This window comes from Bombina bombina, chromosome 10, assembly GCF_027579735.1.
Source record: "Bombina bombina isolate aBomBom1 chromosome 10, aBomBom1.pri, whole genome shotgun sequence".
NCBI lineage: Eukaryota > Metazoa > Chordata > Amphibia > Anura > Bombinatoridae > Bombina > Bombina bombina.
Genome location: NC_069508.1, coordinates 205659435 through 205683542, shown reverse-complemented (window position 1 = coordinate 205683542; position 24108 = coordinate 205659435). Strand labels below are relative to the sequence as shown.

Genomic DNA, 24108 nt, shown 5'->3' with positions numbered 1-24108 from the left:
CTCTCTCTCTCTCTCTCTCTCTCTCTCTCTCTCTCTCTCTCTATATATATATATATATATATATATATATATATATATATATATATATATACATACACACACATATATATAACACATATAAACAAATATATACACAAATATATATGCTTTGGAGCCCTTTCTACTCAAATATCTTAACACTTACTACTCTGCCCTTAATCTCCACAAGCAACACTACTTCTCTACTCTTATCTCTAATCTTTCTTCAAACCCAAAACATCTGTTCTCCACTTTCAATACTCTTCTCCGCCCTCCCCCACTTCCTAATACAACTTCTCTGTCAGCTCAAGACTTTGCCAGTCACTTCATTAACAAAATTGACTCCATCAGACATGAAATCAGCTCTCAACATAATTCCATTCTCTCCCCCCCTCAAATACTCTCACTCAACCACAACCCTCATAACCTGAAACTTAGTTCATTCTCCCCTGTTACTGAGGAAGAAGTTTCGGCACTTATACTGTGCTCTCACCTCACTACCTGTCCCCTTGACCCTATCCCCTCACAGCTGCTCCCCTCTCTCTCTGCTACCCTTACCCCTATACTAACACAGATTTTCAACCTCACCCTCAGCACTGGTACATTTCCCTCATTTATGAAACATGCACTGGTCACACCTATCCTCAAAAAACCTTCCTTTGATCCTACCTCCCCATCCAACTACCGCCCTATTTCCCTCCTCCCTCTTGCTTCAAAGCTTCTCAAAAAAACTAGTATATGCACGCCTATCCCATTTCCTTAGGTTAAACTCCCTTCTTGACCCGCTGCAATCTGGATTTCGTCCCTATCACTCCACAGAGACAGCTATTGTTAAGGTCACCAATGACCAACTTACAGCTAAATCAAAAGGCCACTTCTCTCTGCTTATCCTCCTTGATCTGTCCGCAGCCTTTGACACTGTCGATCACCCTCTTTTGCTCCAAACCTTCGGCATCTGTGACACAGCCCTTTCATGGCTCTCTTCCTACCTGTCAAACCGTACCTTCAGTGTAGCCTTCTCTGGGGCCTCCTCTGCCCCGTCACCACTTTCTGTCAGAGTACCGCAAGGCTCTGTCCTCTGTCCCCTTCTCTTCTCAATCTATACGTCATCACTAGGTTCCCTAATTAAGTCCCACGGTTTCCAATATCATTTGTATGCCGATGACACCCAAATCTACTTCTCTGCACCAGACCTATCTCCTTCCTTGCTAACCCGTGTCACTAACTGTCTTTCTCACATCTCTTCCTGGATGTCCTCTCACTACCTCAAGCTAAATCTCTCCAAAACTGAGCTCCTCATTTTCCCCCCTTCTTCCAAAATCTCTACCCCCAATATCTCTATAACTGTCGACAACTCCATCATTACCCCTACCCCGCATGGCCGATGTCTTGAAGTCACATTTGACTCAGATCTTTCCTTCACTCCTCACATTCAGTCCTTGGCTACAGCCTGCCGCTTCCACCTTAAAAACATCTCTAAAATTAGACACTTCCTCACACAAGACACAACTAAGATTTTAATCCACTCTCATTCTTTCCCACTTTGATTACTGCAACTCTGTCCTCTCTGGTCTCCCCACCTGCCGCCTAGCTCCTTTACAATCCATAATGAATGCCTCTGCCAGACTCATCTTCCTTACACGTCGCTCTTCATCTGCTGCGCCTCTCTGCCAATCCCTTCACTGGCTTCCTCTTGCCTCTAGGATCAAACACAAAATTCTCATTCTGACATACAAAGCCCTCAACTGCACTGCTCCCCCCTACATCTCAGACCTTGTCTCCAGATACTCTCCCTCCCGTCCCCTTCGCGCTGCTCATGACCTCCTACTCTCCTCCTCTCTTGTCACCTCATCACACTCCCATTTACAGGACTTCTCCAGACTGGCTCCCATCTTGTGGGACTCTCTGCCTCGCTCCACAAGACTCTCTTCTAGTTTTAAAAGCTTCAAGTGCTCCCTAAAGACTCTACTGTTCAGGGACGCATACAACCTACGCTAACCTTTCCTAATACCAGTTCCTCGCCTCCACTGCAATCCCCTGAACCCCCTTAGCATGTAAGCCTAAAAGTCCAGCTGTTTGTAGATCACCTTCTTAAGAGCTGACTACAACAGTGCAACTTTTGGCAGGGCCCTCTACCCTATAATTGTTTTGTTTTGTACTCCCCCTTTGTTTATAGCACTGCGGAATCTGTTGGCGCTCTACAAATAACCAATAATAATAATAATAACACTTGAAAAAGTATTTTTTTACAATTTTAAAATTTTAAAAGGTTTTTTAATGTAAATATTATACATTCCAATGTTCTTCATATAGTAGAAAATGCTCTTAAATATATGTTCATATATATCTGTATATATCTATACCTGTATATTTTCATATATATATCTGTATATATCTATACCTGTATATGTTCATATATATCTGTATGTATCTATACCTGTATATGTTCATATATATCTGTATAGATCTATACCTGTATATGTTCATATATATCTGTATATATCTATACCTGTATATGTTCATATATATATCTGTATATATCTATACCTGTATATGTTCATATATATATCTGTATATATCTATACCTGTATATGTTCATATATATATCTGTATATATCTATACCTGTATATGTTCATATATATATCTGTATATATCTATACCTGTATATGTTCATATATATCTGTATATATCTATACCTGTATATGTTCATATATATCTGTATATATCTATACCTGTATATGTTCATATATATCTGTATATATCTATACCTGTATATGTTCATATATATCTGTATATATCTATACCTGTATATGTTCATATATATCTGTATGTATCTATACCTGTATATGTTCATATATATCTGTATGTATCTATACCTGTATATGTTCATCTATATATCTGTATATATCTATACCTGTATATGTTCATATATATCTGTATATATCTATACCTGTATATGTTCATATATATCTGTATAGATCTATACCTGTATATGTTCATATAGATCTGTATATATCTATACCTGTATATGTTCATATATATCTGTATATATCTATACCTGTATATGTTCATATATATCTGTATATATCTATACCTGTATATGTTAATATATATCTGTATGTATCTATACCTGTATATGTTCATATAGATCTGTATGTATCTATACCTGTATATGTTCATATATATATCTGTATATATCTATACCTGTATATGTTCATATATATCTGTATATATCTATACCTGTATATGTTCATATATATCTGTATATATCTATACCTGTATATGTTAATTTATATCTGTATGTATCTATACCTGTATATGTTCATATAGATCTGTATGTATCTATACCTGTATATGTTCATATATATCTGTATATATCTATACCTGTATATGTTCATATATATCTGTATATATCTATACCTGTATATGTTCATATATATCTGTATATATCTATACCTGTATATGTTCATATATATTTGTATATATCTATACCTGTATATGTTCATATATATCTGTATATATCTATACCTGTATATGTTCATATATATCTGTATATATCTATACCTGTATATGTTCATATATATCTGTATATATCTATACCTGTATATGTTCATATATATCTGTATATATCTATACCTGTATATGTTCATATATATATCTGTATGTATCTATACCTGTATATGTTCATATATATCTGTATATATCTATACCTGTATATGTTCATATAGATCTGTATATATCTATACCTGTATATGTTCATATATATATCTGTATATATCTATACCTGTATATGTTCATATATATCTGTATATATCTATACCTGTATATGTTCATATATATCTGTATGTATCTATACCTGTATATGTTCATATATATCTGTATATATCTATACCTGTATATGTTCATATATATCTGTATAGATCTATACCTGTATATGTTCATATAGATCTGTATAGATCTATACCTGTATATGTTCATATATATCTGTATATATCTATACCTGTATATGTTCATATATATCTGTATATATCTATACCTGTATATGTTCATATATATCTGTATATATCTATACCTGTATATGTTCATATAGATCTGTATGTATCTATACCTGTATATGTTCATATATATCTGTATATATCTATACCTGTATATGTTCATATATATCTGTATATATCTATACCTGTATATGTTCATATATATCTGTATATATCTATACCTGTATATGTTCATATATATCTGTATATATCTATACCTGTATATGTTCATATAGATCTGTATATATCTATACCTGTATATGTTCATATATATCTGTATATATCTATACCTGTATATGTTCATATATATCTGTATATATCTATACCTGTATATGTTCATATATATCTGTATATATCTATACCTGTATATGTTCATATATATCTGTATGTATCTATACCTGTATATGTTCATATAGATCTGTATATATCTATACCTGTATATGTTCATATATATCTGTATATATCTATACCTGTATATGTTCATATAGATCTGTATATATCTATACCTGTATATGTTCATATATATCTGTATGTATCTATACCTGTATATGTTCATATATATCTGTATATATCTATACCTGTATATGTTCATATATATCTGTATATATCTATACCTGTATATGTTCATATATATCTGTATATATCTATACCTGTATATGTTCATATATATATCTGTATATATCTATACCTGTATATGTTCATATATATCTGTATATATCTATACCTGTATATGTTCATATATATCTGTATGTATCTATACCTGTATATGTTCATATATATCTGTATGTATCTATACCTGTATATGTTCATATATATCTGTATATATCTATACCTGTATATGTTCATATATATCTGTATATATCTATACCTGTATATGTTCATATATATCTGTATATATCTATACCTGTATATGTTCATATATATCTGTATATATCTATACCTGTATATGTTCATATAGATATAGGTATAGATATATATTTTACAAAAAAATATCATATATATATAAATACATATTTTAAAATAAAAATAAAATTTTCTTCTACGTGAAGTACTTTGAATGTAAATTATTCATAACTACCTTTGAGTTTAACGCTGTAGGTCTAATGCGGTGTTGGGTTAGCGTGTGAAGGAGAAGTTTTTTTAAAGCATGCTCCGTTGAAGTCTAAGAGGCCCTTTTATTAAGCTCCGTATGGAGCTTAATGCCCCGTGTTTCTGGTGAGACTGCAGGCTCGCCAGAAACAGCAGTTATGAAGCAGCGGTCTAAAGACCACTGCTCTATAACCCTGTCTGCCTGCTCTGATGAGGCGGACAGAGATCGCTACAATTCAAACCGATCGAGTATGATCGGGTTGATTGACACCCCCTGATGGCGGCCAATCTGAGTCTGCAGGGGGCGGCGTTGCTCTTGTGAGCTGCTGGTGCAATGCTGATTACGGAGAGCGTATTACTCTCCACATTCAGCGAGGTCTGTCGGACCTGATCCGCACTGTCGGATCAGGTCCGACAGACCTTTAATAAATAGGCCTCTTAGGGGAGAATAAGTTAGCGCGGTCACGATATCCGAAGTCCCGAAGTTAGTGTGCATTGGGTTTCGTACGTGCACATTTTACTTTCATCTTGTAATACATGCGCTAGCCCACCCGCGCTAAAAGTTTACTTTGAGCGGTGTTTGTGCTAAAGTGAAAATTTTAGTTAGCGTGTCACTTTTAAGCTAGCCCTTAGTGTTTATTTACCCTATAATTTTGATGACATGATCCTTTAAACGTACTCGATTCATATGGGGATCCAAGAATGCAATTAAAAAAACTTTCCAATTTACTTCCATTACCAAATTGCGCACAGTCTTTTTATATGCACACTTTTTGAGGCACCAGCTCCTACTGAGCATGTGCAAGAGTTAATATTGAGTTTGGTTGGCTTATGGCTGTCATATGATACAGGGCACAGGGAAATTAAAGGATACTTAAAAAAAATTGTCATGAAAAATCTACTGCTCTTTTGAAAGTCAATGTTATTGTATTGTGTTTTTATTATGCACTTGTTGATTATGCGATTATACTGTATTTAATGGTCCTTTAAGTGTTTCTGGAGCCTACGCTGGGAAGATATAGGAAACACCATTTAGATTTCTTTATTATTTTTTTATCTCTCAGTAAAGTAAATAAGATCCATACATAATGGTCATTTTAGCATTGTTTTGCTTTTTAGCTCCATGCAACATTTTTTGATTTTTTTCTCATATTATTTTTATAGTTATGAAACGACATCAAGCGAGGATTCAAGCTCATCAGAAGAATATGAAGACAATGATACTGAGAAGGCCAATACTGAAACTGATCTATGTGAATATGCAGCTATTAAAGGGCAAACGGATCATTTGTTAAATCTGGAACCAGAGGAGAACGAGCAGGAACCGCCAGATATTGCTCTTTCTGCAACTTCAGACACTCAAAAAGCTCTACAAAGGTACTGAATAACTATTGCTATCTTCTATTAAAGGGACATGAAACAGATAGAGAATACAATTTTAAACAACTTGACAAGTTACTTATAAGTTCTAATTTGCTTCATTCTCTTGGTATCCTTTGTTGAAAAAGCAGCAATGCACTACTGGGAGTCAATAACATGAGGCATATATGTGCAGACACCAATCATCAGCTCCTGAGCCTACCTAGGTATCCTTTTAAACAAGGGATACAAGACAAAACATATTACATAATAGAAGTAAATTGGAAAGTTGTTTAAAATCCCATAGTCTATCTGAATCATGAGAGAAAAAAATTGGGTTTCATGACACTTTAATTCACTATTACAACTTCACTTCTATTTGACAACTGTTTTTTTCTATGCAAGATTACAGGAAATTCAGATGTTGCGATACTTTTAAATAATTTATAAATGCTAATTAAGTTCCGAAAGAAATTGAATATCAGTTGATGTATTAGACACTTTTATTGGGGAATATTTATTGGGTGAGATTAGCACCAAGTACATTTGCTTTTGCTGCATTTCTCCATAAAATGTAAACGTATGGTGATAGCTCTCATATGGTGATAGAAGCAATTTGTCTATACAGCTATGGGTCACGTGCTCTTCCATTCCATGAGTGTTTCTGCTCCAAGTGCTGGGAATAATCCGGCTGTCACTATAAGTCACAGCTTGCAAGGTAAGGGTAGGGTTGCCGGACGTTTTGTATTTCAGGATGCACAATAGAATATATATTAAAAAGTCTTCACAGTGGCAGGTACATTATAAAGGTATCCTATGCATTACAAATATAGCTCTAGAAAACAGTGACACCGTTCAGTCACTACTCAATGTGTTGCATACTCACAAAGATAGGAAAAATAAGTCCCTAACTTATGTGTTATTGGCAGTTAAAGGGACAGTCTACTCCAGAAAGATAAATAATCCCTTTATTACCCATTCCCTAGTTTTGCATAACCAACACAGTAATAATAATATACGTTTTACCTTAGATCTAAGCCTCTACAAACTGCCTCCTTATTTCAGACATGCATTTTAGCCAATCAGTGCTTACTCATAAATAACCCAACAGGATTGGGCATAATGTTCTCTATATGGCACACATGAACTTGCACTGTCTAACTTTGAAAATCTGTCTAAATGACCTGAGATAGGAGGAAATCTGCATATGAGCGACAAAACAACGGAACTCCTTTACTTAGAAGAGTACGGGTATATAAATCGTAAAATACACTTATTTCCTAGACGTCAAATTTTACTGGGAACAATCTCTAGGAACGACTTAAGAACGCACCCCAACACTGAATCTTGTGAATCTTTCCCACTTAACTAAAATTTACTACAAACAGAGATTACCACTTTTCCCTCTCACTATCAGGATACCTCGTGGCTGTATTCATGAGTTTTTTTGTTTCTTTTTTCTTTTTTGTATCATCAATAGATGACCACACTGTATATTTTTCTTTCATGTACAACATTGTAAGATTATTATTATTTTCAAATAAAGCTTGTTGAAAACCAAACCAAAAAAATAAAATAAAAATGAGCATATAAGCCTACCTAGGTTAAGCTTTCAACAAAGAATACAAAAATAACAAAGCAAATGTAATGACAAAAGTAAGTTGGAAAGTTGTTTAAAATGACATGCCCTATCTTAATCATGAAAGTTTAATATTGATTTGACTATCCCTTTAATATCCTGATTTTATTTAAATGTCTGTGACATCCCCTAGGGTTTCATTAAAACCATTCAGTGAGATCAGCTAAATTTGTGTCACTTAAAATGAAAACAATTCAGTATTCATAAGGAATAACATTGATTTATGTTCAAAGAATACAAATTTAATCTGAAAATGAATACAGGTAAAGAATATGTTTTTATGAGCCCTACAAAACGTGGGTCTCAAATGTGCTCAATCAGCACATAATCGGTGGCTAATTTCCCTGATTTAAAGCATTCTGGTTCAAAATCAATTTTAATTATCGGTAATAATGGTTTGATTACTAAATGTTTAACATGTACTTAAATACACCCCCCTAATACACAGGATTTAGCACCAGATGGCACTTTCCATAAGAGAGGTACTGAACCTATGCTGCTTTCCTGCTGGGCTCAGTTGGTGACAGCAGACTGTAGTGGGTCAGTAGCACCAGGGATGGGCATAGTAAAGGTTTAATATATTCACATCCAAACCTGGGGCATTTTACAAATTATTCTTAATGCGGTTCAGTTTTGGTGAGAACATTTTAACCCCTTAAGGACCGGGCATTTCAGACAAAAACTTCCCCAAAAGACCAGAGCATTTTTAGCATTTTAGCCATCACTACATTTAAACAGAAATAGAGCCTTTTTATATTTACCTATCAAAACTATATTTTTTTAGTAGACAACCCAAAGTATTGATCTAGGCCCATTTTGGTATATTTCATGCAACCATTTCACCGCCAAATGCGATCAAATTTAAAAAAAAAAAAACGTAAACTTTTTCACAATTTTAGGTTTCTCACTAAAATTATTTACAAACAGCGTGTGCAGTCATGTCACAAATGGTTGTAAATGCTTCTCTGGGATCCCCCTTGTTCAGAAATAGCAGACATATATGGCTTTGGCATTGCTTTTTGGTAATTAGAAGGCCGCTAAATGCCGCTGCACACCACACGTGTATTATGCACAGCAGTGAAGGGGTTAATTAGGTATCTTGTAGGGTTAATTTTAGCTTTAGTGTAGAGATCAGCCTTCCACCTGACACATCCCAACCCCTGATCCCTCCCTGACCCCCCTCAAACAGCTCTCTTCCCTCCCCCACCTCACAATTGTCACCGCCATCATAAGTACTGGCAGAAAGTCTGCCAGTATGAAAATAAAAGCCTTTTTTTAAAAAAAAAAATATATATATATATTTTAATATATTTGCTGCAGTGTAGGTTCCCCCCTAACCGCCCAACTTCCCTGATCCCTCCAAAAAATCTTGGTAACCCTCCCCCCTCTACCAGTACCCAGTTTGCTGCAAATTTGGCTAATTAAAAAACAAAAAAGACCCATTTTTTTCGGTAGTGTAGCTGCCCCCCCCCCTACTCTATCAGATCTCTTTCCGTTAACGGATCTCCCTCATTGCCCCACTCCCTCCTCCCTCCTTCCCCCATCAATAACACAGTTATTCTTTTATTTATTTTTATTTTGCCTGTAGCGTGGCCGAGCGGTCCCACACACTCCCGCCCTCCTCCCGCCCCCTCCAGCGATGGGCTGACCACCCGCCTCCCTCCTTACCCTCCTACCTACCAACGATCGGCACCACCGCTGCCCAATGCAGAGAGGGCCACAGATTATTTTTGCAGATTATTTCTGTAGTGCCCCACTTGTGGGGCATGCAGAAATAGCGCAATCTCACAATTTTGAGCGAGATTGCGGCAGAGAGAAGCCGAGGACTGCAGCGTTGTACAGGGTACAGGGTTAAAGGGACATGAAACCAAAATATTTTCTTTCATTATTCAGATAGATCATAAACAGTTAAACAACTTTCCAATTGTCTTCTATAACAATATAACAATATAAAATGCTAATTACTAATTTGAAGTCTTATGTATAGAGTAACAACACATGAAGTTCCACCTAACTAATTTTAACTGTATTATTGTGGCCATTTTGTTCATTCTATCAGTTGGTATTTTCTCATTTTTTTCTCCTCTCTTTCAACTTGGCTAACCATAAAAATGATAAACTAGGGCTAAATGTAGGAGGAGGAATACATACATTGGAAGATATTGAGCCTTTGAAAGAGCATGGAAGTCAAAATGAAACTTTGATGATTGAGTGTACAATTTAACAAAACAACAAATCTAATTTACTTCAAAATGTTCCTCTTTCACTTGATATCCTTTGCTAAAACAGCCCCTTTCAATGAAACCATACTGAAGTAGGCTCCAGAGTGTGCACGTGTCTTGAGCACTACAGCAGTGCTTGCAACAATTTTATACATATTGTGCTTCTGGCCCTAAATTGTACGCTCTATATGAAAGTTTAATTCTGACTTCAAAGTCAACTTAAAGACTGTTGACTTCAAGAAGTTTACACCTGGCAAAGTGAGTAGAACCTGATTACCTAGAGACTCAGCTTCTTGTGCGGTTGTTCTGAATATTAAACAGGAGATTTAGTGGTAAATTAAAAAAATCTATTTGGAAGTCATGTCACAGTAATTCTAACAACTGTTTTTCCCACACAGATCTATCATGGGAGATTCCATTCGCAGAGATTGTGAAATATTAAGCAGCCATCTTGCTGAGCTAAGAACCACCTCAGACAACCAACTGGTAAAATGGCTTCTTCTAATCTATCACTTGGCTTTTGTCAGTGTGTGTTTCAGGGTTACTCTCACAGTTGCAATCAACAAATGGCAGAGATTTCTAGCAAACAATGGATTAGGGTCTCAAGGCAATTAGTCTAATTTTCTTGCAGACATAACATTCTGTAGGTTAAATCCAAATACATTTGTCTAAATTAAATATTTTTCCTTGGGACAAAAACAAGTAGCAAACATGTCAAAAAGGGCAAATAATACAAAAGAAAAAAGCTATTGGTTAAACTATATCAAATTAAATGGATTTAGATAAAAATAAATGAAATTAAGCTAAATGAAATTAAACTGAAAAAAAAAAAAAATTAAATGCGAGCCGCCAAGTAATAAACCTTCATTGTGCATTCCTTATTTATTTATTATATTGTATTGTACCACCTGTTCCCCTTTCTCCCATGAGAAACATGGTTCTTGTTAACTCCTGGTTGTAAGTCAGTAGGTTTTAACCCCAATCCTCCAGTGTGGTTCTCAAATATGTAAGCAGAGACAGCTAGGATAACTCACGGCGCATAGCACGCCCGATAGGGAAGACGAGAGAAAGGAGAGAAAAGGACATTGCCATGTCAAAGTACTTGATGTCACTTATGTGTCTTAAACCTGTCTTAAGTAAGATCCCTCCCCAGGTGTGACAAGCCTTCCTCCCAGAGAAATCTCACCTTTGCAAGGAAACCTATTTTTTTCCGTTTGGAGTAGCTATATTCTTCTAATGTTAATAAGTCAGTAACTTTCTTCATCCAATTGGTCAATGTCGGGGTGAATTGTGTTTTCAAGTGAAGGGCTATCAGTGCCTTTGCTCCCGTCAGTCCCAACTGAAGTAAAGTGAGCCTCAACTTGCAGTGGAGGTTGGGCAACTCATTCAGTAAAGCTATTCTAGGCATTAGGGAAAAGTCTCTGTGCATAAGCACTTGGTAATAATTTTCCACTGCTTTCCATAAAGGTTGAACTTTGGGACAACTCCACCACATGTGGAGATAGTTACCCCTACAGTCACACCCTCTCCAACACTTTCCCAATGTCCCTGAATATATGGATTGCAAACTAACAGGGGTAAGGTACCAGCACATCAGAACTTTAAAATTGAGTTCCAGTGATTGGGGTGAGGTTGAAACCCTTTTAGTCTGTAAAAATATTTGTGTCATTCTTCCCTTGTTAGTTCAGCCTCTAGTTCTGTCTGCCAGTTGAGTGTGTAGGAGGGGAGCTGTATCATATGGTCCGTCTGTATTAATTTCCTTGCTAATGACAGGGAGTGTCTTGTGTCCCCCCGATTTGCACAACAGCTATCAAATGGTGTGGGTTCTCTTAAGTAGTCTTGTCTGTATGAATGAAGGTGTGAATGAAGTGGGCTAATTGGGAGTATTTCAACCAACTAGAGTATCTACCCTCCGCCACATCAACCAAGTCCTCCCTACACTTCAGTTTCCATTGTGTGGTAAATTCCCATAGAGGGGTAGTGTAATCCCATTCCATCAGTCTCCTCTGGTCCCTGTGTAAACCACCTATCAGTTCTGTGTTCCTGGGTATTGGAAACATGGGAGAGTGGGCACTCGAAATATATTTCCTTCGCTGTATAATCGAATCCCAGGACTCAAACACACAGCAATATATAGCTTATTCTGTGCATTGGGGCGGACTGAGATCCCTACTTCCGGAGCCCTAAAGATGTGGGAGTCTATCGCCACCCAGGCCTTGGACTCCTTAGATCTATGCCAGTCTATAAGCCTTTACAGGGTTATGGCATCTAGGTAGTCTGCAATTCATGGTAGGCCCAACCCCCCGCATCCAGATGCTCTATATATATTGTCCTTAAGGACCCTGGGTTTTATCTTTCCCCAGATGAATAAGTTAATGTGTTTTTTGTAGTTGTGTTACAAACCATTTGGGTATGGGAATGGGGAGAGTCTGAAACAGGTACAAGATTCTGGGCAAGGTCGTCATCTTAACACACTGTGTTCTACCCCACCACGTAATTGGTTTCGCTGCCCATGAATCTAAATCCAGCTGTATTTTGTGGGAGAGAGTCAGATAGTTTTCATCAAAGAGCTGGGGGATGTTAGGGGAAAGTTGGATACCTAGATATTTTAGGGATTTCTCTTGCAGGTTTAGAGGGCAGATATGTTTTATAGATTGAAAAGAGGCCGTTGGGCGGGATATATTTAGTATTTCTGACTTATTTTTGTTAATCAGGAAATTTTAAAATCTGCCGAAGGTGTCAAATTGCTCAAGTACTTTTGGGATAGAGAAGTGAGGGTTGGAGATTGTGAAGAGTATGTCATCCTCATACAAGACGATTTTGAAATTGTGTGGGCCAATGGGGATTCCTGTTATTTCTGGGTCCTGCCTGACGTGTGCGGCTAGAACTTCCATAGTAAGGATAAACAATATGGGCGAGAGGGGGCAACCCTGCCTTGTGCCGTTATGAATACAAAATGGCTCTGATAGCATTCCATTATCTTTTACTTTTGCTGAGGGGTGAGTATATAAATTAAATATCTGGTTTATCATGTTGGGGCCGAATCCTTGGGACTTTAGTGTTTCCTTTAGGAATTTCCAGTTTATGCGGTCGAATGCCTTTTCGGCATCCGTCGCTATGCGTACAGATGGGATCTTGTTTAATTTGGCATATGTAGACAATGTAACCGCCCTGATGTTGTTGTCCCTTGCTTCCCTCCCGGGGACAAAACCAACCTGGTCCGTGTGTATTAGCGTGTGTAGGATTTTGTTGATTCGTGTGGCTAGTATTTTACCCAGGATCTTGACATCTGTGTTTAAGAGGGATATGGGTCTGTAGCTGCCGGGGTCAGTGGGATCCTTATTGGGTTTCAGGATGACAGAAATGTGTGCCATCAGCATTTCCCGTGGGAGTGGGTGGTTATAGTCTAGAATAGGGGGAGTAATGATGGGGCCAGAATGTTTTTAAAAGATTTGTAGTAAGCGTTAGTAAATCCATCTGGCCCAGGGCTCTTCCTAGAGGGTAATTCCTGTCTCGCCTTGAGCACTTCCATGAGAGATATAGGTTTCTCTAGGGCGTCCTTCTGTGCTGCATCTAGTTTGGGTAAATCTAATTTCCCTATATAATCTCTCATTTGTTCATATGTGTTTAAGTGAAGTGTCTCTTTCTAGATTATATAGTTTAGAGTAGAATACACCTAAGTGATTAGCTATCTGTTTGCTATCATATAAACTCTGGTTATCTAATGTGACCAGTTTATTTATTTGGGATCTAAGTGTTTGGGCTTTTAAGAGCTTTGCTAACAGTGGGCCTGCGTGGTTGCCTTCATACGCATATCATTTCCTAATGCCTATGGCTTTTCTTTGTGCTTCCTTTGTTACTATGTTATTAAGGTCTTCTCTGACCCCTAGTAGCTGATTATAGAGTGTATTGTCCATTGGCGCATATTTATGTGTAAGTTCTAGGTCTCTTTTCAGCGTGGTTAGGGCTCCTACTTTTTCATTGTATGTTTTTAGTAGTGTTTAATGCATTCACCACTCAATACCGCTTTATGGGCCTCCCAAATGGTATTTGGGTCCATACCTTGGGTGGTGTTAGTTTGGAAGTAGTCCTGTAATGATTTTGTGAACACTGCTATGGTATCTGGGTTGTGGAGAAGGGAGTCATCCATTCTCCATATGTAGGGCATGATGGGATAATCAGGCCATCTCAGATCAATGCTTATCCGAGAGTGGTCTGACCAGGCAGTTGCTTGTATATCTGAGTCTTTAACCAGGGAAAGGTGGTTCCTATCTATCAACAAATAGTCTATTCTTGTGTAAACTGACCAGGGATGGGAGTAAAAGGTGTAGTTTCTGAAAGTACTGTGTTGTACTCTCCATATGTCAAACAGACCCAGATGTGATAAACAATTGAATATCGCATTTGGAGGTCTAGTTTTAGTTAAGGGATTGCCTGTGGAAGAATCCAATTTAGGGTCTAAGGTAGCATTTAAGTCCCCTCCCAATATCAGGGTTCCTCTCTTTGCCTGTCTTTTTATTTTATCCGGTTAGGATGAATTTTATTTTTATTTTTCATACCATGTTTCCTGCAGGAACTTTCTCTGGGATCGATACTCGCTGTTTGCTTCTACGGAAGTTGTTCGGGACACGTTAGTCCCATGTTTGTCTGTTTTTTTTCTTTCTCCCTCTCTGAGGGCAGATTTAGCCAGCTTGGCAGTTATGAACCTGGTTGCAGGCTGGTCCTGCTTGGGTTCAGATCTTCTGTCTCACGGCTTATTCAGACACGTGGCGCCGATTATACCTTGCTGGTCAGGTTAGGGGGCAAGTGCTTTTAACATTATTATGTTTCTTGTCATTTGTTTTAAAAGTTTCAGCTAAGCATTCTCAAGAGGACTTGCGGGTCAGTAAATTTTGCTGTGTCACTCTCTGTTGCTTCCGATACCTTCGGAACTTAGAGTATTCCTTCCCACGTGGTGGGAAAATTAGAGGGTTAAGCGCCTCTTTTCCGCTGGTCGGGGCGGTGTTGCTTTAGGAAATTGTAATTTTTGGACTTGTTCCTTTAGTGGTTCTTTTTCATTGAGACCTCATGGATGTTGTCCGTTTCTCCTTGTGGATGGGTCACCTTCGGGGGACTTCGATTCCCTTCGGGAATTGGTTGTTCCTTTTTCGGGACATTAGGCAGTTAAGTGTTTTTGGGCTCTGGTTAGGGGTCCTTTCCCCGGTGTTGGGAATGCTCAGCATCTCCTTCTTGGGATAGAAGAGGTCCTAGTGGTTTTCCACTTATATGGTTCAGGTATTGCCATCCAGGTGGCATCCAAACCCATGTTTTACTGTCCTCTGACTTCGAATCTGAGGTGATGTGGAGGCTTGATGTTGCTCTGTTCAGGTGACTTGTCCTCACTGTTCCCCTTGTGTCTGGAGCTTGTGGCTAGCTGGACAGCTAGCTCAGCATACTAATACTCTGGGGCTACTCTGTACTGTTGCCAACCGAGGGTTGCTAGTTCGATCCCCAGCGAGGTCTACTCAGCTTTTCCTCCTTCCGAGGTTGATAAAATGAGCAGTGCCTTGTTTCCCTTAAGGGGGATTAGCCTGTTAGCTCTAGTGTCCTTTTATGGCACTGGCTCTTTGGAGTGTTGGGCTCCTGCAAGGGGTGGTCTCTTGCCTTTGGGTCGGATCTTCTTGCTCTTGTTATCCGGGTTATTCTGGATTTTTCCCTGGGAGGTCTGTTTTTTTTTATATCAGTGGAGGGATTTATGTTCCTGGAAGACTGTTTAATCTAAACATTCTTGGGGCCCGGGCTTCTTGTCCTGATCTCCCGGAGGTCGAGGGTTTTACTCTGCGTTTTCTCTTTGTGGATCCCGCTGTGGGATGTTACCGGACTTTATGATCCTAGGACTGGCCTGGGGGTTCCAGTTTCCAGGGTACTTGGGCTTAGCCCTTGTTCTGGCTGTTCTGTTTTACAACATGGCCAGATTTACTGAGAGCCGGGGCTCCTTGGGGCTTGTCTTGTGCCTGGTGATACGGTTGCCTTGGGACAGCCAACTAACGTGACCTGATGGTGGGCTTTCCTGCCTAGCAAACGGAAGGTTTGTGGTTGTTCAGCTGTCACTTTTGCGCCTGGTATGTGTGCTACCATGATGGTGTTTTAAGGGGTTCTTCCATGTTTGTCAGGGACGTGGCCTTGTATCCTCTTGGTTCTTCCTACGACTTCCTGTCTTATGGGCAGGCGTTTATCGATACTCTCCTCTTCAGGGGCTTAGTGTCCTCCTTACAGAAGTGTGGTTCCTTTTTTATGGGCCTTTTCTGTGTTTGGGAGGTTGGAGCAGATGTTTTATCTGGTTCGGGGATTGGTCTGCTCATTGAGTTGTTCCTTTCCATCTGGGGAGCTGCTGGCTTTACATTGAGACTTAGTCGAGTGGCTTTGCTAGATCCCTTGGGTCTATCAACTGCTCAATTGTCTTTAGATTGAAGTAGCTGTGTCCATTCTTCCGCCATTTTGGGGGCCGGTCTTGGGGTTCCTTTCGGTTCTCTTGCTTTCAGATCTTCCGCTGCTTGGGCTGGTCTGACTAGGTGTAGGATCTGAGATCTGTTGTTCATCCTCAGGTCTTGGGGGTGACTGTGGACCTTTTTTAGAGGTTCTGTGCTTCTCCCCCTTTGTGATCTGTGAGTAGGCTTGGTGGCCTGGATTGCCTGGAGAGTGTCCTCTGTCTTTGAGGTTGGGCAATCTGCTATTTTGTTCGGCCGCTTCTTCCTTACGGATAGGGTTTTCTCCCTGTCTTCCTACAGATGGCAGCGTGTTACTGGACTCAGATGTTTATTCTGAGTTTGCTACTTGTACTTTTCTGTTTGCTCAGTCTCTGAGTTCTGACGTTTTGAGGACTTTGTCTTCAGCTGTCTTTTTTGGTGCTGTTGCACGATGTTTGGAAGATGTTTCTTCTCCTTGATGATGCCTGCTTGCTCCTTGTGGGTTGGGCATCATCTCCCCTTATTTTCGGGATCCATTCGGGTCTCTGTGGACTTGGCCTTCCTTTGAAGGTTTTTTTTTTCCTTTATGGATTTTGCTGTACCTTTGGGTATCCCTTTGGCTTACCCTTGTCCTCTCCCTTTTGGGGATTTTGGTACTGTACTAGGAAGGGTTGTGTGGCGACCGACTGCTGGGCGACGGTTCTCCTGAAGGAGTGTTGGCTCAGTGAGTCTGCTTGCAGTCTCTAGTTATGCTTTCGGACTATCTTCGGGTCAGTGTCCTTGGGGACTTTTTCCTTCTAGTTTTTCAGCTCCGATGAAGCGGGGTTTGGTTGGGTTGTGTTTTTTTCAGGCCTGGTGTCCTCAGAATGGGCCGCCTACTGTACCCTCCCGTTTTTGCATTCTGTGTCCTCTATAGCTTGGGTATTGTTTTCCCAAAAGTAATGAATGCAGCTGTGGACTCTTTCCATTTATGAAGAAAAACTTAAATTATGCTTACCTGATAATTTTCTTTTCTTCAGATGGAAAGAGTACACAGCTCCCCACCCGTATTTTTTCTGTGGGGCGTCTTTATTTTTTATTCTTCTGGCATCTTTTCACCCTGGTATTTATTCTATTGTTCCTTGTTCCTGGGCAGAATGACTGGGGGTGAGGGAGGAGTATTTAAGCCTTCGGCTGGGGTGTCTTTGCCTCCTCCTGGTGGCCAGGTTCTTATTTCCCAAAAGTAATGAATGCAGCTGTAGACTCTTTCCATCTGAAGAAAAGAAAATTATCAGGTAAGCATAGTTTAAGTTTTCCTTGTACAGTGAACAAAAGGGCTCAGTGAATAGAGCTTTGCTGTAACATTAAAGGGACATGAAACCCCAAATTTTCTTTTGTGATTCAGATACAACATTCAATTTTAAATAACTTTCCAATTTACTTCTATTATCTAATTTACTTAGTTCTCATTGTATCCTTTGTTGAAAAGCATACCTAGGTAGGCGCAGGAGCTGGGAGTTAGCTGCTGATTGGTGGCTGCACATATATGCTTCATTTAATTGGGTTACTAATGTGTTCTGCTAGCTGTCAGTAGTGCATTAGAAAGTTGTTTAAAATAGCATGCTCTATCTGAATCATAAAAGAAAATATTTGGGTTTCATGTCCCTTTAAGAGGTGTGAATATCCTATTATTTGTGTCAGTTTCAGGTGACCTCCCAGTTTCTATTTGAAAAATAGAAGAAAGAGAGGGGCGCCTCGTGTAGAATCACCAAACCAAAAAAGTCAAAGCTTTTGCACTTGAGCCAAATTGGTACTCACATTTAAATAAGCTCCCCAATGTGCTAATGGAAGCAGACTGACATAATATGGTGTGTCAGTACACCCACTCAAGGATATCCCCGCCAGGTGTGTCTGTAATGCAGAGTCAAGACAACAAAGGAAACCACATGTGCAGAACAACCAAATAGATAGAACAATGGAGATAACTATGCCAAATGGGTACTCACAATGTCCAATAGCGCACCTATGTGCTGGTAGATGCAGACTGATCATTTTAGATTTGGGCGTATCAGCTCACCCACTCCAGGTGTTGCCAACGATATGGTCCAAAAACAGGATAAATACACACACAGCCCAATATTGGGCAATGGAGAGGTAAGGTAAAAACCACTATACTTGTGTTATAGTAAAATCAATTTTTATTAAAAAAAAAAAAAAAAACTGAAAACAAATATTGAAATTTAAAAAACATAATTTATGTAAGAACTTACCTGATAAATTCATTTCTTTCATATTGGCAAGAGTCCATGAGCTAGTGACGTATGGGATATACAATCCTACCAGGAGGGGCAAAGATTCCCAAACCTCAAAATGCCTATAAATACACTCCTCACCACACCCACAATTCAGTTTAATAAATAGCCAAGTAGTGGGGGGATAGAAAAAAGGAGTAAAAAGCATAAAAAAAGGAACTGGAAATATAATTGTGCTTTATACAAAAATCATAACCACCATAAAAAGGGTGGGTCTCATGGACTCTTGCCAATATGAAAGAAATGAATTTATCAGGTAAGTTCTTACATAAATTATGTTTTCTTTCATGTAATTGGCAAGAGTCCATGAGCTAGTGACAATACCCAAGATGTGGAACTCCACAGAAGAGTTACTAGAGAGGGAGGGATAAAATAAAAATAGCCATTTTCTGCTGAAAAAATTAAATCCACAACCAAAAAAATAAGTTTTTCTCATAATTGAAAAGAAAAAAAATTAAAGCATAAGCAGAGGAATCAAACTGAAACAGCTGACTGAAGAACTTTTCTACCAAAAACTGCTTCCGAAGAAGCAAATACATCAAAACGGTAGAATTTAGTAAATGTATGCAAAGAAGAACAAGTTGCTGCTTTGCAAATCTGATCAACTGAAACTTCATTCTTAAAAGCCCACAAAGTGGAGACGGATCTAGTATAATGAGCTGTGATTCTCTGAGGCTGGGCCTGACCCGACTCCAAATAAGCCTTATTAATCAAAAGCTTTAACCAAGATGCCAAGGAAATGGCAGAAGCTTTCTGACCTTTGCTAGAACCAGAAAATACAACAAATAGACTAGAAATCTTCCTGAAATCTTCAGTAGCTTTAACATAATATTTCAAAGCTCTTAAAACATCTAGAGAATGTAAGGATCTCTCCAAAGAATTCTTAGGATTAGGACACAAAGAGGGGACAACAATGTCCCTATTAATGTTGTTAGAATTCACAACTTTAGGTAAAAATTTAAATGAAGTCAGCAAAACTGCCTTATCTTGATAAAAAATCAGAAAAGGTGACTCACAAGAAATAGCAGATAATTCAGAAACTCTTCTAGTAGAAGAGATAGCCAAAAGGAACAACACTTTCCAAGAAAGTAGTTTAATATCCAAAGAATGCATAGGCTCAAAAGGAGGAGCCTGTAAAGCCTTCAAAACCAAATTAAGACTCCAAGGAGGAGAGATTGATTTAATGACAGGCTTGATATGGACCAAAGCCTGAACAAAACAGTGAATATCAGGAAGCTTAGCAATCTTTCTTTGAAATAAAACAGAAAGAGCAGAGATTTGTCCCTTCAAGGAACTTGCAGACAAACCTTTATCCAAACCATCCTGAAGAAACTGTAAAATTCTTGGAATTCTAAAAGAATGCCAGGAGAATTTATGAGAGCACTATGAAAAATAAGTCTTCCAAACTCGATAATAAATCTATCTAGAAACAGATTTACGAGCCTGTAACATAGTATCAATCACTGAGTCAGAGAAACCTCTATGACTAAGCACTAAGTGTTAAATTTCCATTCCTTCAAATTCAATGATTTAAGATCCTGATGGAAAAATGGTCCTTGAGACAGAAGGTCTGGTCTTAAAGGAAGTGGCCAAGGATGACAACTGGACATCCAGACAAGGTCCGCATACCAGAACCTGTGAGGCCATGCTGGTGCTACCAGAAACACAAACAAATGTTCCATGATGATCTTGGAGATCGCTCTTGGAAAAAGAACTAGAGGCGGGAAGATATAAGCAGGTTGGGAACTGCTAACGCATCCACCAACTCCGCTGAGTATCCTTGGACCTGGACAGGTACCTCTGAAGTTTCTTGTTTAGATGGGAAACCATCAGATCTATGTCTGGAAGACCCCACATCTGAACAATCTGAAAAAAACACATCTGGATGGAGAGACCACTCCCCCGGATGTAAAATCTGATGGCTGAGATAATCCGCTTTCCAATTGTCTACACCTGAGATATGTACCGCAGAAATTAGAGCTAGATTCCGCCCATGAAAGTATCCAAGATACTTCTTTCCTAGCTAGGGGACTGCGAGTCCCACCCTGATGATTGACATATGCCACAGATGTGATATTGTCTGTCTGAAAACAAATGAATGGTTCTCTCTTCAACAGAGGCCAAACTTGAAGAGCCCTGAAAATAGCACGGAGTTGTAAAATATTGATTGGTAACCTCGCCTCTTGAGATTTCCAAACCCCTTGTGCTGTCAGAGATCCCCAGACAGCTCCCCAACCTGAAAGACTTGCATCTGTTGTGATTACAGTCCAGGTTGGACGAACAAAAGAGGCCCCTTGAATTATACGGTGGTGATTTAACCACCAAGTCAGAGAAAGTTGAACTTTGGGATTTAAGGATATTAATTGTGATATCTTTGTATAATCCCTGCACCATTGATTCAGCATACAAAGTGGAGAGGTCTCATATGAAAACGAGCAAAGGGGATCACGTCCAATGCTGCAGTCATAAGACCTAAAACCTCCATGCACATAGCCACTGAAGGGAATGATTGAGACTGAAGGTTCTGACAGGCTGAAACCAATTTAATTTGTCTCTTTTCTGTTAGAGACAGAGTCATGGACACTGAATCTATCTGGAAACCTAAAAAGGTGACCCTTGTCTGAGGAAACAAGGAACTTTTTGGTAAATTGATCCTCCAACCATGTTTTTGAAGAAACAACACTAGTTGATTTGTGTGAGATTCGGTATGTAAAGACTGAGCTAGTACCAAGATATCGTCCAAATAAGGAAACACCGCTCATGGACTCTTGCCAATTACATGAAAGAAATTAAAATATTAAAAGAATATAATAACAACAAGTAGTGGTCAAGGGGGTAATCCCTTCTAATGCAACGCGTTTCTCAGCACTGAAGGGCTGTTTCTTCAGGCATGTGTACACCTTACCTCTATCCTGTTATTTAAACCTTTACGCTTCCAATGCACAATTGATTAAAGAACAAAACCCACAATGGGCGTGTCCATAAGACACATGTTATGCACTGATCCAAACAAACCAAACAAATTATTCTTATATATAAGACATTGTGTTTCAAATACATCATCATCATCCTTTTAGCTAGTTAAACTTTAAGTTGCAACCATATCCCTCTCCACCATAATGAATTTCTCTGTTAACACAGCTACATTCCCCATTTTTTCTATATTGTTGTTTTTATTAAAACGTACCTATCAGTTTGGTGTCCTATATTAACTGAGTGTTCTGTGTTTCAATAAAATTGTCTCATTTTAAACAGTCATCATTTGATGTTATTAATTTTAAATCTGTTTTGGGTTCCCTTCCTTTTCATGTACCATAATTGTTTGTTATGATTTTAACTCCATTTTAAAGTTACATCCTATTTATAAAACAAAAAAGGATTTGTTTTTTACATTAATGATGTCCATAATGCAGGATGCAGATCTTCCATGAGATCTCTCTAAATAATCATTAATCGAAAGCATATATTTCTACATACAAACAAACAGAAAAATGTTACACTTCCTGCTATACTTCTATAGTTAATGGCTAGTAGCCAATCCTCACAGACTACACTCTCTGAGCAGGTCATATCAACCAATCATGGACGAGTTCTCATTTTAACAATTGTTTATGAATGGGCAGACCATTTTAATAGGTAACCAATCCCTGGGACTCTATTCTTATGTGAAAATGTCACTAATAAACCCTGCTACAGGCCAATGGGGCTAAAGAAAATACTACAATAACAAGTGTTAAGCTGCTAGGACCTCTACAAAGCATTAATGTTAACTATAATAGCAAAGTCACAATCAGACCCTCAATTCTTTATATGACAATCTATGATATGAACCAAATTGCTGTCCTGATATATGTGTGTGCTTAATGTACTCCATGAGATCTATCTAAATAATCATTAATCAATTATTTCTACATACAACCCCCCCAAAAAAAAACAAAAAAACATTACACTATACTTCTATAGTTAATGGCTAGTAGCCAATCCTCACAGACTACACTCTCTGAGCAGGTCATATTGACCAATCATGGACGAGTTCTCATTTTAAAAATTGTTTATGATTGGGCAGACCGTTTTAATAGGTAACCAATCCCTGGGGCTCTATTCTTATGTAAAAAAAAATGTCACTAATGAACACTGCTACAGAGCAATGGGGCTAAAAAAATAACTAAAAACAATATACTACAATAACAAGTGTTAAGCTGCTAGGACCTCTACAAAGCATTAATGTTAGCTATAATAGCAAAGTGTGTGAGACTCACAATCAGACTCTCAATTCCTTATATGACAATTAATGATACGAAAAAGACCTCTGAACCAAATTGCTGTCCTGATAGATGTGTGTGCATAATGTATAAGTTAAAGACAATAGGGCCTATCTATCAAGCTACTAACGGAGCTTGACGGCCCGTGTTTCTGGCAAATCTTCAGACTCGCCAGAAATACAAGTTATGGAGCAGTGGTCACAAAGACCGCTGCTCCATAACCCTGTCCGCCTGCTCAGAGTCGGAATTCAACCCGATCAAGTACAATCGGTTGATTGACAACCCCTGCTGGCGGCCCCCTGCAGGGGGCGGCGTTGCACCAGCAGCTCACAAGAGCTGCTGGTGCAATGCTGAATACGGAGAGCGTATTGCTCTCCGCATTCAGCGATGTCTTGCAGACCTGATCCGCACTGTCTGATCAGGTCCGCAAGACATTTGATAAATAGGCCCCATAGTGTGTGAGTGAAACGAAAGAAAAAGGTGTGGTCAGTCATTAATATCCATCTCATTATGTGTTCTCTAAATTAAATATGATTTAGTGTAATATCTACAGAATTGCACATACCAATAAACGTAAATTAACCCTTTATAGTAATGAGACCATTATTGTTAATATCATCCGATGGTTTTAGTGTGCAAAAAACAAAAACAAAACTGTATTCCAGTATACAAAAATAATCCCTTTGTGTGTATATACCCATAAATCTGTATATGTATACTCTGATACTGTATATTAATGCGTGCCAT

General features: G+C 38.5%; 1 protein-coding gene across 2 annotated transcripts in view; it reads left to right on the top strand.

Moving 5' to 3' along the window:
* KANK4 (KN motif and ankyrin repeat domains 4) overlaps positions 1 to 24108 on the top strand; it is a 355274-nt gene that overhangs the window by 214187 nt on the left and 116979 nt on the right. For both annotated transcript variants that reach the window (XM_053693649.1, XM_053693650.1), the window contains exons 5-6: positions 6307 to 6519; positions 10761 to 10848. In XM_053693649.1, coding sequence (XP_053549624.1) covers positions 6307 to 6519; positions 10761 to 10848 — 301 coding nt within the window. The remainder of the gene's footprint in view (positions 1 to 6306; positions 6520 to 10760; positions 10849 to 24108) is intronic.